General features: G+C 40.9%; 1 protein-coding gene across 4 annotated transcripts in view; it reads left to right on the forward strand.

The window, feature by feature from the left end:
* Jarid2 (jumonji and AT-rich interaction domain containing 2) overlaps window positions 1-15,596 on the forward strand; it is a 188,735-nt gene that overhangs the window by 151,300 nt on the left and 21,839 nt on the right. For all 4 annotated transcript variants that reach the window (XM_027410455.2, XM_035442940.1, XM_027410454.2 and 1 more), the window contains one exon: window positions 8,845-9,080. In XM_027410455.2, the coding sequence (XP_027266256.1) occupies window positions 8,845-9,080 (236 nt within the window). The remainder of the gene's footprint in view (window positions 1-8,844; window positions 9,081-15,596) is intronic.

Raw genomic sequence — 15,596 nt, forward strand, 5'->3', positions numbered from 1 at the left:
ATATTGAATAGTGATGGTCAATAAGATGGACAAAAATTATTGTGTGTGTGTGTGTGTGTGTGTGTGTGTGTGTGTGTGTGTGTGTGTGTGTGTGTGTGGGGGGTTCAAGACAGGGTTTCTGTTTGGCTTTGGAGACTGTCCTGGAACTAGCTCTTTTAGACCAGGCTGGTCTCAAACTCACAGAAATCTGCCTTTCCGAGTGCTGGGATTAAAGGCATGCGCCAACACCACCCGACGATGGGTAACGTTTTATGATCAACTTTTTATTTTGATTTCTTGAGGTATATATAGTGTAGAAAACTATTATATGACATTCAAAATGAACATTACTTCTATAGTTACTAGAAGTAAGTTTTTGGAGGAGTTCATAAAAGGAAATGATTTGAGTGTTTGTTAAATTGCATTTTAGTGGCCAAAGGCTAAGAGGATATAAATATACCCACATTTACCTTAAACATCCTTGAGAAAATCATTGCTTTCTGTATGGGTGAGGGAGAGGCGGGAGGAGGGGGACAAGATGCCCTGACACAACAGGTGGTATGTGGCCTGTCTGTCATTTTGCAGTGCTTCTTGATGCATCAAATTTAAGCTGTGTAGTGTTTTGTAGAAATAGATTTTTATAGTGCCTGTGGGGGGAGGGTTGTGGTGGAAGTAGATACTAAACTGTTAATTTTTTCATATATTTGAGTATATGTGTACACACAGTGTTTGTACAGAGAGAGACAAACATGCATTCATATAAATATACAGCCATTTAATTAGGGATGTGGATCTAATACAAAGTGGTGCCTAAATTTAAATGTTTATGGGGAAAATTTTGTTAACTTGTAGCTATAGCCATCAGTAGTATTTGAAAATTTTTGTTTATTGTTGTTTATTGTTGTGTGACATATGAATGTGCTCAGAGAAAAATTGTGGAATCAGATCTCTCTTTCTACCTTTCTGTGGGTTCCAGTGGGTGAACTTAGCCATCCAGGTGCATATCAGGGAGTAGCAAGTGTTTTTACCCACTGATCCTTCTTCTGGGTCCCATCATGAACACTTGTTGATTGAGAGAGCTGCCTTTCATTCATTCAGGTTCAAGTGCATGGATGAATTTTGAGGGTGTGAACAGGGTGTGTGATGTGCTAACCTTCTTTATGGGATAGTAGCCTGCTATCCTCCTACCTTACAGCATTTACTCTTGTTCGGGAACTGCTTGAACACATAAGATTCAGAATAGGTTGTGAGTGAAAAGGGGGCCTCCTTTTTATTTTTCATTGAAGATGTAAAGGTAGATGGTCCTTGGATCTTTCTTCACTTCTACCAGGAAGATGCTCATTGAAAATTGTTAATGCCATATGCCAGATGATCACTCTGTTTTTTGTGGGATGGGGTGGGGTGGGGCAGGGGCTGTTTTGGAATAAACAAGCTGCTTTTCACACTTTTTTCTATTGCTTGTTTTGTCCAGATTGGTGGACAGCTCTCTCTTTGTATGCTACAGTGCTGAGACAGGTCAGGAAACCCAGAAACATCTGTGTCCTTTTGGACAGTTCAACCCCCTGGGATGCAGGGAGATAAATGTGTTGAAAACAGTGTAGCAAAGAACATTTTCATAATGATTTTTACTTTTTCTATATTATTTAGAAATGCCTGAAGCCAAAATGGTCCATGCTTTTTCCTGCTTTGTTGAAATGGAGTTGGACACTATTTCTCATGGCTTGGTGCCAGGGCACCTGGTCTTTTGGGAGATGCAGGAGATAAGAACCTCTTTGTGACCACTTTTTACACCATCTTCTTGGGCCTGAGTATGTCAGCATTAGATTAAGAACCTGAACACTAAAATTGTATAGGAGCCAAGTATCTCCTGATAGAAGCTTATTTATGAAAACATGATACAGCGCGGCCCCCCCATTTCTTTACCAGCAACACCATCCTAATTGAAAGGGATTTATTGATTATAATACACAATATGGAATGACTTGGACAGCATTACTTGAATCTTTAATTACTTTAATCTTGGTTGCAACTCAAGGGTTATATAACAAATAGTGACTTCAGCAACTTCCATTTCAATATCTAATGTTTCTAAAATAATCTTTCATATACAGAGCATCAAATGATGCTTGCTTTTATGCTGTCCTGAGCAGGGTCCACAGTGAAGACAAGTTGTACCTGGATTAGGTTCTCCCTTCTGCTGTTGGTGCCAGCTTCTCTAGTTCATCTGGGGAAGTTTCTGGGTAAAACCAAAGTACACTGGCATGCATTGGGTCCACAAATTGTCCCTGAATCGTGGACAGCCTTAGTGGTCTAGTACCCTGATACAAGAATCTGTCTGTCATTGCTGCTGCCACCACCACTCTCAACCTTTGGTGACTGGCGTAGTCCAACCCAGTCCCAACCAAGTAAGGCAGTGAGTGATCAGTGCTGGATTGAAGTGTGTATGTGCAGAGGTGCATGTATGTGTATATTTATTGTTCTGGACATTGAGACTTTCATATGGTGCCTGGGACCTTTTCTATAGTATCCTCCTACTTCCTGGGCTACCGGACTTAAAGCTTTGTCCAAAAATACTTGAGCGAAACCTTGGTCCCTAGATCCATCAGCATCACGGACCCAGTGTTCCTTATATGTACAAAGTTGTCACTGTAGTGTTAACAGTTAGGAATTTCTATGCACTTTCTAGGTGAGGCTAACCTTGAACTCCTGATTCTTCATGTATATCTTCCTCATAAGAATTGTTCATGTTCCTGCTTGTTTTGTTTTTGCCATACTCTCTCTTGTCTCTTGTCTCTGTCTCTCTGTGTCTCTCTGTCTCTCTCTCTGTGTCTCTCTGTCTCTCTCTCTCATATTTCCCTTACCTGTCTGTTTTCTTGAGTGTAGTGTGGGAATCCATTTGCCTAGCTGTTCTTCCCCATGGTCCTTCTGGTGTGTTCTAGAGGGCAAATATCTGTCCAAGCTAGGACTCATGTTATCAGTGTTCTATTTAGGGTAAAGAGTATCAGTTAACCATTTTTCAAGGACAAACTATTCATCTTGATTTATGATCTTTTGGTTGTCCTGACACATTATCATAAAATGTTTTTTTTTTTTTTTTTTTTTTTTTTGTTGTTTGTTTGTTTCCATCTCTTCAGAGACAGGCTTTGTCTGTGGCTTTGAAGGCTGTCCTGGAACTAGCTCTTGTAGACCAGGCTGGTTTCGAACTCACAGATAACCGCTTGCCTCTGTCTCCCCAGTGCTGGGATTAAAGGTGTGCTCCACCAACACCCGGCTATCATAAAGTTATTAACAGCCATTAAAACTTAGAATCATGAGTTACTGATTACATTGTTTACAAATATTTTAAATGGTAAATATATTCAAGACTATAGTTATTTTACATTATTACCCACATTGTATTTCCATTTTGATCTTTGGACAGTGGCAACCAAATTGTGACTTTAGAAATTTAAATTTTTCTACAGTGAAGGATGAAAATTCAGTTGGTTTAAAAAACTCCATACTTCCGCTGGGCGTTGGTGGCATATACCTTTAATAACCCCAGCACTTGGGAGGCAGAGGCAGGCAGATCTCTGTGAGTTCAAGACCAGCCTGGTCTACAAGAGCTAGTTCCAGGACAGCCCCCAAAAGCCACAGAGAAACCCTGTCTTGAAAAACCAAAAAAACCCAACCAACCAAAAACAAAACAAAAAAACACTCAATACTTTAATTTAATTATCTCATGCCTGTAATCTAAGCAGGCTAGGACAGTATTGTTACAAGTTCCTGGCCGGTCAGAGCTGCATAGCATGATCTTGTGTGTTGTGTGAGCAAGGATAATGTAAACCTAACTACAGTATTCACATTTCTTTCCTCTTATAATAACTCTTATTCGAGTGAGGCAGAATCCCAGTCTAGTTTTGTAGACACAGCAAACCAATAGAATTTCATTAAGAGGCCTGAGCTCGTTGCTCAGAGTGTTTTAGGTTCTGACTGTTGAGTTTGAATTGGTGATGGCTCTCAGAATGCACAAAGGAACTTGAGCTGTCCTTCCTACTCTTCCAGCTTCAAGCCCGGATGCTCTGCTGAGTTACCGAGCTGTTTGACCCAGGGCAAACCAGGTACCAAATCCTCCTGAAATGCTGGCAGACATTCTGTTGTTTTCAGACAATAGAAGCTGTCTCTATAAAGTTGAACTGGCTCCAGGGAATCAAGTGCAGTGTTTGTATAGTAACAAGGCTTTAATGCCATCCAGTTGATGGAGCCTGTGCCTTGTTCAAGTCAGGATACCTTGGAATAACAAATATAACATAAATGCTTGGCTTGGTATCAGAAACTTCTGGATCTGTTGTCTTTTCTGTATACATCTTTCCCCTCCTATGATTATTTCTCTACCTCACTCATCTACTATTTTGAAGGAATGGTTTAAGATGGGGGCAGTGTTCTTGATGTTTGATTAACTGTTGTATCTTGAATGTCCCTGTTGCTTGTCTGGACCTGCAAGCAGAGCCAGTTTTATAGATAGCACTTCTGAGTCCTGAATCACCCATGTCTGCTGTCAAGTGAGACAGAAAGGAGTCTCACAATGTGGAATAGCCTCTATCAGATGCCCGGGACTCCTTCATTCACTGCTCCATTTACCTAGTAACTACTTTTTCCTGGCATTTGTCCTGTGTATTAGGAAGACAGGGTGAGAGACCAGATTCTTCGCTTTGTTGGCTCTCTTTAAAAGGAATTGATTTTTATCAAATGTGCATCTTTGCTATTGTAGCAAGAACTTTCTAAAAGACCACACATGTTATATTTGCATAGCATCTTTCCCTGAAGAGCGCAAAACACATTGTATACTTGATGTTAATACTCGAGCAAGTCTTGGAAGACAGAAGAGGGGAGCAGTTAGTTTGTTGTTTAGGGAACAGATGTGTTGGTAAGCCAGAATATTCAAGGGTTTTAGATACTCCTTCATAGGTTTCCTTAAGCCTGTGCAGATGTATCTCAATGTGTGAACAGAGCTCGTGGGCAATACTATTCATGTTGGACTCCTGGGAGCTTTAACTGTGAATTTCCCCATGGTTACGTAGCTTTCCACCTTTCACATATGCAGTAAAAGACATTACTAAAGAAACTTCTCTTGCCTGTGTCTTTTTCACTCTTAGTTTAGAAGGAAATCTTTCCCTTTCAAGAATGAAGTGACCTTCAATCAAAATATCAGGCTTAGGATTTACAGATTTTGTTTATTATGGTGTGAAAACACTTGTCCATAGAGCATTTAACTTTCAGAGTAAGTGTATACAAATCGATATATTAGCCTCTGTTCATTATGTAAAGCTATTTGTGCAGGAGGACAATACAGTTTCCTAATATGGCTCGATGTGATGGATGCTTAAAGAAACTAGACCAATTATTTCTTTTAATTGGGGACAGTTTGTAGTGAGCTTCTATACATTGATGCCTTTCTGTCTCATGTTCACAGAATGTGAAGTTTTTTTTTTTTTAAACCTCCCTTTTCCTTCTCTCCCTTTATTGAAAATCTTACAAATTAAGACAAAAGATAATTACTTGGAGAAATAAAATTGGCAGGTTCCCACGACACTTAAAATTAATGAGCTGTCGAGCACAAAATATACCTTGTCCTTGGCTTTATTGTCTTTTCCCAATCATTCTTCCCCTTTTCTCCCCATTTAACACATGGTGTGACTTTTTGGTTATGTTTGCTGTTGGGGTATATTGCTCTATAAAATAGCAAGATCATTACCGCAAGATTCATTTGAAAAGCATCTTTTGTTTGCAAATCAGTTTGTTTCATTCCTCTTTCCTAGGCCATCTTATTAAAATACTCGTTAACAGGCACACTGCTGCAGTTTGCAGAGCAGCTGTTTTTTTCAACTGCATTGACAACACTGCCCTCCCTCATCACCCGCTGCAGCCAGTATTGAACAGCTCAGCTCTGGTTCCATGTCCTTGCTTTCCAGCCTTTTCTTGGGAAGTAGGGTTAGTAGTTTTAAAATCCTCCAGGTCTATTCCATTGGAAGCCAAGGGTTGTGACTTTCCCTTTCAGATAGAGTCAGTTCTGGTGAAGGAACTTCCTTTTTTAGGCCAGGAGGACATGCTATCTGTCCACAGCTTAGCACTGGTTGCTGGCAAAATTTCTTTGCAAAGGACTGTTACATTCCTAGTGTAGGCTTTGTTCCATGGACAGTCAACCCATTTTTCCAACTTTTTTTTCTTCTCTCTGAGTTGTCACTGCTATAGATAAGCACTCCTGTCTCTCCCTGATTACTTGAGAACTTGAAGTCTTGGATAGGTGACAAGATAGTCAGTAGTGATGCTAGGGACAAATAAATGGTGGCCATGCCAAGCTGTATGTAATGGGTCCTGCTCAGGCTGATTGCCCTGAAATGAAAGGTATGCTAGAGCACACCTGATCAGGATATGGGGATACAGTTCCCTGAGATAGCCCCTTTAAACCTTTTCAGTAGCTGTTTGTAAGAATATATGTTGTCCTCAGTCTACAAATGAGAAAACTAAGGATCAAGTCACTTGTCCAGTAATAAATTTCAGAGTCAAGAATTGGACTTCAAATACTACATTAGGATAAATTCAGAGAATATCTTTGTTTCACTCTCCTTTAAAATAAATGGTTATATATAAGCTGGCTATCCTGTGAATTGTTTGTTTTATCAGAAATAAATAAGAAAGCTGTTGAGGATATTGGCACCACCTCTGCCGCTGAAAAAAGGAGTTGTGTTCTTTGCTTTACAAAATTAGTGGACAGTCAAGAATCGCCTAGATCCCTGTACCTTCTTTACTGTTGGTCACATTAAGTATGACTCCTCAGAGGTGAGGATCTTCATTTATTTCAGGCAGGCACAGGCTGCAAATGTGGGCGTGTGATAGATGGTTTCTGACAGGCGCTTGTTACTTACACTTAAGAAGAGTAAATGCAGTGTTATAGATGTTCCATTTCTCCCGCATCTAGTAGCATCTTGCGTAACAGAGAAGCAATGAGACACCATATTTATTTCAGTATCTAAAATTTGCTTTCAGTATGTAATTGCTGGTCGTGGAAGGACCTTTGAGATTGCTGCTCATAGTTAATCCAGATAGGACAAATGTGCTATGGAAAATTTACATCTAAACAATTAAATGAAGAAAAAGACTTAGAAGGAAATTTAGATTATTTTAAATTTGAAAATATTGCCTGCCATGGAGAGTTGTTTGTCAGAACATGACTTCATTTAATAGTGCTGAATTCTGTACCCATAGAAAGCAGATCCACAATGAATGTTCTCACAAAGTCAGTACATATGTTGGGGACATTGAGCATGTTCTTTAGTTTAACTTAACATTTCTAAGTTGTGATGAGGGGGAAAAATAGAAGATTGGGATGAAGCAATCACCAGTATTTGGGGGGTGGGAGAGCTTCTTAACATAAAGGTAAAGAAACTTAGCATTTTTTTTAAAGATTTTATTTATTTATTATGTATATAACATTCTGCTTCCATGTATATCTGCACACCAGAAGAGGGCACCAGATCTCATAACGGATGGTTGTGAGCCACCATGTGGTTGCTGGGAACTGAACTCAGGACCTCTGGAAGAGCAGCCAGTGCTCTTAACCTCTGAGCCATGTCTCCAGCCCCTGAAACTTAACATTTTTAAAGCAAAGTTAGTACCAAAAAAACTGTAAGCTGAGCATAGTGACATGCTTTTAAGGTAGGCATCTGAGTTTGAGGTCAGCCTAGTATACACATCCAGTTCCAGGGACAAAAAAAGGAAATGTTTGCAACTTAGGTGTAACCATTTAAAGGTTTCCTTTCTGTGAAGGAGAGAGAAGCATGGAAGGGTCACCACTCTAGCTCCCTGTAAGAAAAAAAGGATTTTTGCAGGGTGTGAGTGGGGGATGCTTATATTTTGGCTGTGTGAGGTCTTTATACTACATCAGACCTTCTACAGGTACAAGTTGGTTACTAAAATGACCTTTTAAATTACAAACAAAAGACATTCCTGGGTGTGGGTTGTACCTTTTAATTCCAGCAGAGGAAGGCAGATCTCTGTGAATTCATGACCATCCTGGTCTATATAGTGATTTCTAGATCATCAAGGACAATATAGTGAGTTCCTGCCTTGATAGGCTCCATAGCTACACAGAGGTACCCTTGTCTCGAAAAACCAAAAAACCAAAACCAAAAACAAACAAACAAACAAACAAAAAAGCAAACAAACAAACCAACAATGACAACAATAACAACAAAAACCAGGCCCCCCTAGTACATTGGTGAGGAAGTCAGGTAGGCAGCTTAAAGCAAAACAAGGAAATGTGATATCTCAGCACTGAAGGTCAGTAGGTCAGGTACAGCCAGTGTACTTTCTTCCTAATAATAATGATAACATTCTGTTTACATGGGGGTTTTCACAACACAGTTCTTTTGTAAACAATATTCCTTTCTGCAGTTACAGCCTCTGTTTCTTTTAGTATAACATTGGTGGTCTCTGAAGGAATTTTTCTGTAGTTTTTAATCTTAAAGTAACTTTTACCCACCCACCCACCCACCTACCTATCTTTTAGACAATCTCACTCTGTATGCCTGGCTGGTCCAGAACTCACTCTGTATCCCAGGCTGGTCTTGAACTTAGGGTAATTCTGCCCTGGCTTCCCTGCATGTTAGGATTTTAGGTACAAGCCACTATTACTAATCACCTACTATAGAGAGAGAGTTTTTAATAATCATTCTTATGATTTATCTAAATGGTTCTTAATCACTTTCATTTCCTTTGATTCTTTTTGGGTGCTGTCCATTTCTCTGGAGAGTGTTTGAATAATTTGTTAAATGGTAGGGTTGCTCCACTCAAGGTAATAACTTCATGTTCCCCTCTCTTTTCTAGTCTTCAATGGCTCCAACAGGTCAACACGGGAGAAAGAACCCGCTCAAAAACACAAAAGCAAAGAGGCCACTCCCGGGAAGGAGAAGCACATTGACCACAGGGCAGACAGCCGAAGGGATCAGGCTTCAGTGGCTCAGCCCACAGGCACCCCCTCTGCGGGCTCCTTGGCCAAGGGGCTTCCTGCCAACCACCAACTTCCCCCTCCACATCGGTCGGCTCAGGACTTACGGAAACAGGTAATGCTCAGTAAGGAGCTTTCTGGTATGCCAGAGAATGCCCAGTTCAGTCATCAAGGTGACATCAGGCAAAAGAAGCTGGAGAAGTAGGACTTGTGACAGTGACACAGGTGGGGCAGGGATAGTTTCTCTGTACCAAGATCCAGAAGGGGATTTCCTTTCCCTCCTGGATGCCTTGATTGAGCTCACAAAGTATGGTTGAGCTTACGGTTACGATATTAGAATTGGTGGGATGTGGAGAGCCATGAGTTGGGTGTTAAAATATGCCTGTAGCTGGCACAGGCTTGTTTGGGTTAATCGTGGTCTATTTTCCTGTTTGCTTTTGTTATTAATTTTTATAGGATTTACTTTTAGTAATGCAGTTATTGGTATCTATATGCTTGTGTGTAGCACAGCTTCATTGTGGAGGAGAGAGAAGAACACTGGTAGTTGTTTCTCTCCTTTTCCCTTGTTTGTCCTAGGATCAAACTTCGGTCATTAGGCTTGGATGGCAGTGCCATCTCACAGGCTTCCCTTTTCTCCTCAGGACTTGTAGCAGGTGGCATGAGTAGGGAGGGAGGCACACTGCTGAACCACCTAAATAGGATGAGATGTATTTGGCTGTGAAGGTTCTGTATTAAGAGACCAGTACTATACAGTTATGTGCTGCACTCTCTCCTGAGTAACAAGATTCCTTTGGGGTTATTCTTAAGACCTGCAGGATAGACCATTGCTGTTGTGTGGAAATTTTCCTGTCCATATTTTCTCACAGCTCTTGTAGGCCAGGAGTATGGTCATACAGGCAGATCCTTTGGGGCAATAGGAAGGGCTGTGTTAGCTATTCCAAAAGAAATAACAAGCCATTGGCCCTTCATTATTCTGACCATTTAGGGTTGATTAATCCTAGAGGACCACAGACCTTTCCCAGGAATCTTTGCAGAGTTGCAATTTCCCTAGGACAATGATTTCTAAAGATGGGTTCATAGCAGGGGTGTGAGGGGACAGGAGACATTTCCTTATGGGCAGTATTCCAAAATGTGGTCTTAGTAACTGTTTCAGAGTATTTGTGCATGCATAGATTTGTCCATGTACACATACAGAGCATTTTGTCTTGATCTTTTCAAGTATTTGTTTTAATTTGAGTTGGTCAAGTCATACATGGTCACCATTTAACTATGTTTATATAGAGACCCATTCTTCTAAGTCAGTGGTTCTCAACCTGTGAGTTGTGACCCCATTTGGAGCCATATATCAGATATCCTGCATCTCAGATATTTATGATTCATAATGGTAGCAGAATTACACTTGGGAAATAAAAACAAGGAATTTTATGATTGAGGGTCACCACAACATGAGGAGACACCATTCTAAGTCTTTTCAAGCCTCATGAAAGAAGCAAGTAATTTTAGCATGGTGTCAGTAGTAGCTATGATTTTGAAACAAAGATGTCATCTTTTTCCCAGAGATAGCAACTGAGAGTGATTATGGAATTGCTGTCTGTCAGCAGCTGGTGTTGCCTCCCAAACACTGGGCTCTGATTTTTTCAGTTCTCTAAGGCACAAAGCACAATGTTTGTCCCTCTGTTTTAGTTTTGTGTCAGTGGTTCACTACCTCCATCTTGCTCCCACTACTGTTGGTTTGATAGGAACTGGAGCTAAACTCAGTTTCAAATGTTTTTGCTTGTGAAACATAATGAAAAATGGATTTAGAGATACACAGACAGACATGGCTGGATCCTGTCTATTTCCTGAGATAGGCTGGGGTTTTATGCATTTTTTTTTTGAACATCGAAGCACCCATGCTTTCTTCTACTACTCAGGTTGAACACTATCAATATGTAGACCAGCTATGCTTTCTTATGAAGCAGGCACATTGTATATTATTTTCTAGTCATTGTGGTGAAATTCTTACACTAATACACAGCACAGGTCATCTTTTTTATTGTTTATTCTTTATCTTACACTAATTTGTGATTTGCTTGCATATAAGTCTATGTGAGGATGTCAGATCCCATGGAACTGGAGGCACAGACTGCTATGTCGGTGCTGGGAATTGAACCTGAGTCCTCTGGAAGAGCAGTCAATACTGTTAGCCACTGAGCCATCTCTCCAGCCCCTAACATAGATGTTCTTAATCCTCGTTAGTTGCTGAGTTAGTTAGGTGTGTTGCACCTCCAGATTATTTACTTTCTGTCCCAAAGATTCATGAGGGGTGTGGCATTTAATCAAGGGATACATGGCTTAGATTCACCTAGGATCATTGCCACTCATCTCAGTTAGTCATAGCTCTTCTTCAGCACTCTATAACTCAACAGTAATCAGGGTGGGAAGCTTGGAGGGGGAAGAGCAACTACCTTTTGGCCTGGGTTGTCTTTGCCCACTGTTCCATGGTGGGTCCACCCTACCTGATGACATGTGTTCTAGAATCTTAGTTAATGGTCTATTGCTGGGATAACAGACACCGTGACCAATTGTCTCTCCTTTTACGAAAGAGAGTATTTAATTGGGGGCTTGCTTACAGCTTAAGAGGGTTAGCCCATCATCATCATGTCAGGGGCATGGTGGCAACAGGCAGTCAGGCATTTGGTGCTGGGGACTTCACTGAGAGCTATATCCTGTTCCTCAGGCATCTGGCAGAGAGAATGGTACTGTGCTTGGCATGAGCTTTTGAAACTTCACAGCTCACCCCCATTGACAGACCTACTTCAACAAAGTCACACGTCCTAATCCTCAACAGGTTACCAACTGGAAATCAGCATTAACATCTGTATGAGCCTGTGGAGCCATTTTCAGTCAAACCACTACAAAGTCCACAATAGCTTGATCTGCTGGTACTTGAGTGCTGCCAGTCCTGGCTTCTTTTCTTGTTTGGACCCTGCAGATATGGGGAGTCTTTCCTACCTTCTGAGTCAGTCAGAGGTGACTACTTAGGCCTTCAAGTTCTAATGTTGTTATGACCCTGATCTCTACCTTGCCTTTCAGATGTGATTTTTGCTTTCCTGGTGCTTAATGGTTGATTATCAGACTCTGTTATTTGATTGCTCTGAAACTGAGGTCAATAAAAGCAAATTGTAGATCCCTTAATAATTGCTTGATATAAATGATTAGACTCAAATGGCTGAAGGATATTCTGACCTTTATCTTGATTTGACTGTAGGAAATGTCTGTGGGTGGGCTGTGATTTGCAAGGAGTTCTGCTGATCAGTAGCTTTGTTCTGCCTGTTCTAATGGGTCCTGGAACAGACACCATGCTTCTCACAGTAAAAGTGCTCTCCTTGTACTAAGGAGCAATGGTAGGTGGTCTAGTCCTCTAGCTTCAAGGCCCTGGACCCTGAGATTTACTATACATGAACATACACTTCACTTGTACATTTCTCTTTGTATGCGGGGTCTGTGGCCAGTACTCCAATCTGATCACAAGCCTTTGGAACTGACAGAATGTGTGGTAGATGTTTGGCATCTGTTATCCTGAAATAAGGCTTCCATTTCAACACAGTAATATGTCAACTGTTGTGGGGTTGCCGAATGATTGGGGCTATCGGGAGAGAAATGATTTTCTTTTATTTTGAGATAAGGTCTCACTGTATAGCTCAAGCTAGCCTTGAATGTGTGACAAGCCTCCTGCCTCAGCCCCCTGAGTGCTGACATGGCATGGCTCCGCTGAAAGGTTTTGAAATACTAGTTTTCTATGAGAGTCAATGAAGCTCCTAGTTGTATATGGTCAGTAGTGTGGGGTATGATTTACTGGGCCATACCAGATATGTCTTACTCTTTACACTGAGGTTAATTGTAATCCTGAGGAAGATATTACAGGTCTTCCTGGGCATAGATATTTGTGGCAGGATATATGACATGCTTGCTCACAAGAGGCCTCTTGTGTAAGTTTATAGAGGTGAAATGATCTGGCTCCATAAGGTCCACAGAGGCCAAAGGGTTCAGAATATAAATTAGGAAAACAAAATATGGAATAAGCTCTGCAGAATGAAATCTGAGTGTCTTAATTACTTTTTGTTGCTGTGAAGAGACTGTGACTATAGAAACTCTTTATAAAGGAAAACATTTTCCTGGGCTGGCTTACAAGTCAGTGATTTTGCCCATCATTGGCATGACGGGAAGCATGATGGCAATCAGGCAGACATGGTGCCAGAGAGAGCCAGTGAGCAACTGAGCCTGATTTGAACTTCTGAAACCTCAAAGCCCACCCCTATGTGTTATGAAACACATCCTCTAAGGCCACACCTCCAATAATGCCACTCTCTGAGTCTTTGGGGGACAATTTTCATTTAACCTGTGTGGGGTGGTATAAGGAGATTTTTCCCTGCTTCTCTCGAACCTGTGTGCACTGTTTTTAGTTTTCTCTTTCCATGTTGCCTGTGTTGTGGGTACATCCCTGGTCCCTATGAGAACCCAGGCCTTCTTTAACCTTAGACCCTGCTTCCTCTATCTGAAGTAGTTCTGTGGTTTTGTTCTTTTTAATCATACCCCCTCTCTTGCCTTACATCTGTGTTCCTGGTTCAAGCTCACTGGCTCCCTCTAATGGGGAGCAAGTGTTTGACAATAATGACCCTGGGTGAACGAGGACTCTTAATAATGTCCACTAAAACATTTTCATTAAGTTAGTTATCAAGAATCCATTTTCTGTTCTGTCTTGTAAGTACAAGGCCTTCCTGTTCACCAAAGTTCATTTAAGCACTGTGTGTATATGGGGGAGGGGTCCTGTTACAAAAAAAAAAAATGAAATCCTTGTGTTTTATCTCCTTCAGTTTTTCTTTCCTTTAGAAGTTGCTGCAAGTTCTAGGTCAGATATAACTTGACAGCATCCTAGTTGCTTGTTAAATTAGGAAACAAAAAAACTCAAAACAATACTTAGGCAAATACTTCCTGGGGGTTTCTGTGGTCTATGGAGATACAAGTGACAGTACACTCAGAACAAAGATACTACATTTTGTGCAGAGCTGGGTTGAGGGCGACACTTTTATTCCTTGAATCTCTGCCAGAAGTGAATCAGAGAAAGCTGTTCTGCTGAAGGTTTTCTTTTGTATGTTGTACATTGGAGGGCCCTGCTACAACAGCCCTGTGTCACCTTTCCACCAGGGCACTGCCTAAGGATGCACAACTGGTTTCCCTTGCCACGTGCTATTCATACAACTGAGGTTGTCTGTTGCTCTGAAAGACGAGTGTATTATTGTGATTTGAGGCTGGTAGAACACCACTGGTACCATAGCTCCCTGTTCCTGTTTTATTTTTTCATTTCATTTATTTATTTCTTCTTTTTTTCGATACTGGTTAAATGTTGACTTCTGAGTGTTTGCTGTGAAGGAGGTGTCATTGTGTTCAGTTGATTGGTTACAAGCTATTTAGTAGAAGAGGCCATTTCAAGTTGTTGAGTTTTATGTATTATCTTTAGCAAGCTTGTAAGGTGGCTTGGTTGCTGGTTTAGCTTGCAAGCTGTGGGCCACCACTGGAAAACTTTTACTTGAGGACTCTTAATATCGGTTGTTTTTGTGTACATTTGAATTCATTGTCCCAGGTTGAGGAGACAGAGAGACATAACTTTTCATGTCTTTTCTGGACATGAAAGCATTATATTTGAGTGGATACTTAAGAAGATAACTTCAAAAAGCAAGTGAAATAGATTTTTTTTCTGCCGGTGGTGCTAATCATTTGAAGATACATTTTGACAACAGTCTAACATTTCAATTTGCAAACATCCCTCAACAGTGTGGTGTTTTGCCATGGAAGATAGTAACACAGAATTGTAGCACATTTGTTGGCTTACCCAATCTGGCAAGGATCCCAGGTACCCCTAGAAGCCAAAGGGTTGGTCTAGGAATCTGTACCTTTATCTGATGTGGACCACAAAGAACCTTGGTTTCATGCCACCCTTTCTGATGACAGTATTGGGGAAAACTGGGTTAAAGTACTGGCTTGCGTGGACATTGCGCTGTCTGGGTCTTCTGAATATGGATTCTTTTTGTGTCCTTAAGGATTTGATGTGTGGCTGGTGGCTGTGGAACTTGTATTAATCATCTAAGGTGCTCACAGTGACGTAGGGATTTTCAGGGTTTCCAAGCCAGAGAAACAAATGACTGAAGGCCAGTCTATATTTAGGCTGGACTTTTGACAGAAAGTCTCTGTCTTCAGGAAGAGACTAGCCATATTGTGTAAGGGTGAGCTGCACCTAGAGCCAGGACAGCCTGTGCCTCCAGGAATGCAGGGGACATGGAGAGCCTATGGCATGTATTCTTCTAACATCTCCAGTACATATAGCATCATTCCAGAAACCCTAACCCACCCTACTATCTGTGCCCACTAACCACCTGTCTCTCAGTGTCCTTCAATTAAACCTAGTGTTTCTCACTTAGTATCTTAATGTTTTTTTGTTTTTTGTTTTTTGTTTTGTTTTTCATTTGGGAATTTAATCAGATTTGATAAAGGTATTTCCATACCTCTTCCTTCATGTTAGAATCTTGTTCTCTATCTCATCTCTGCCTCCCCCTGTACAGGGATTAAAATTCATGTGTGCTGGAGAATTGAA

Source organism: Cricetulus griseus, chromosome 3 (assembly GCF_003668045.3).
Source record: "Cricetulus griseus strain 17A/GY chromosome 3, alternate assembly CriGri-PICRH-1.0, whole genome shotgun sequence".
In the NCBI taxonomy this organism is placed as follows: domain Eukaryota; kingdom Metazoa; phylum Chordata; class Mammalia; order Rodentia; family Cricetidae; genus Cricetulus; species Cricetulus griseus.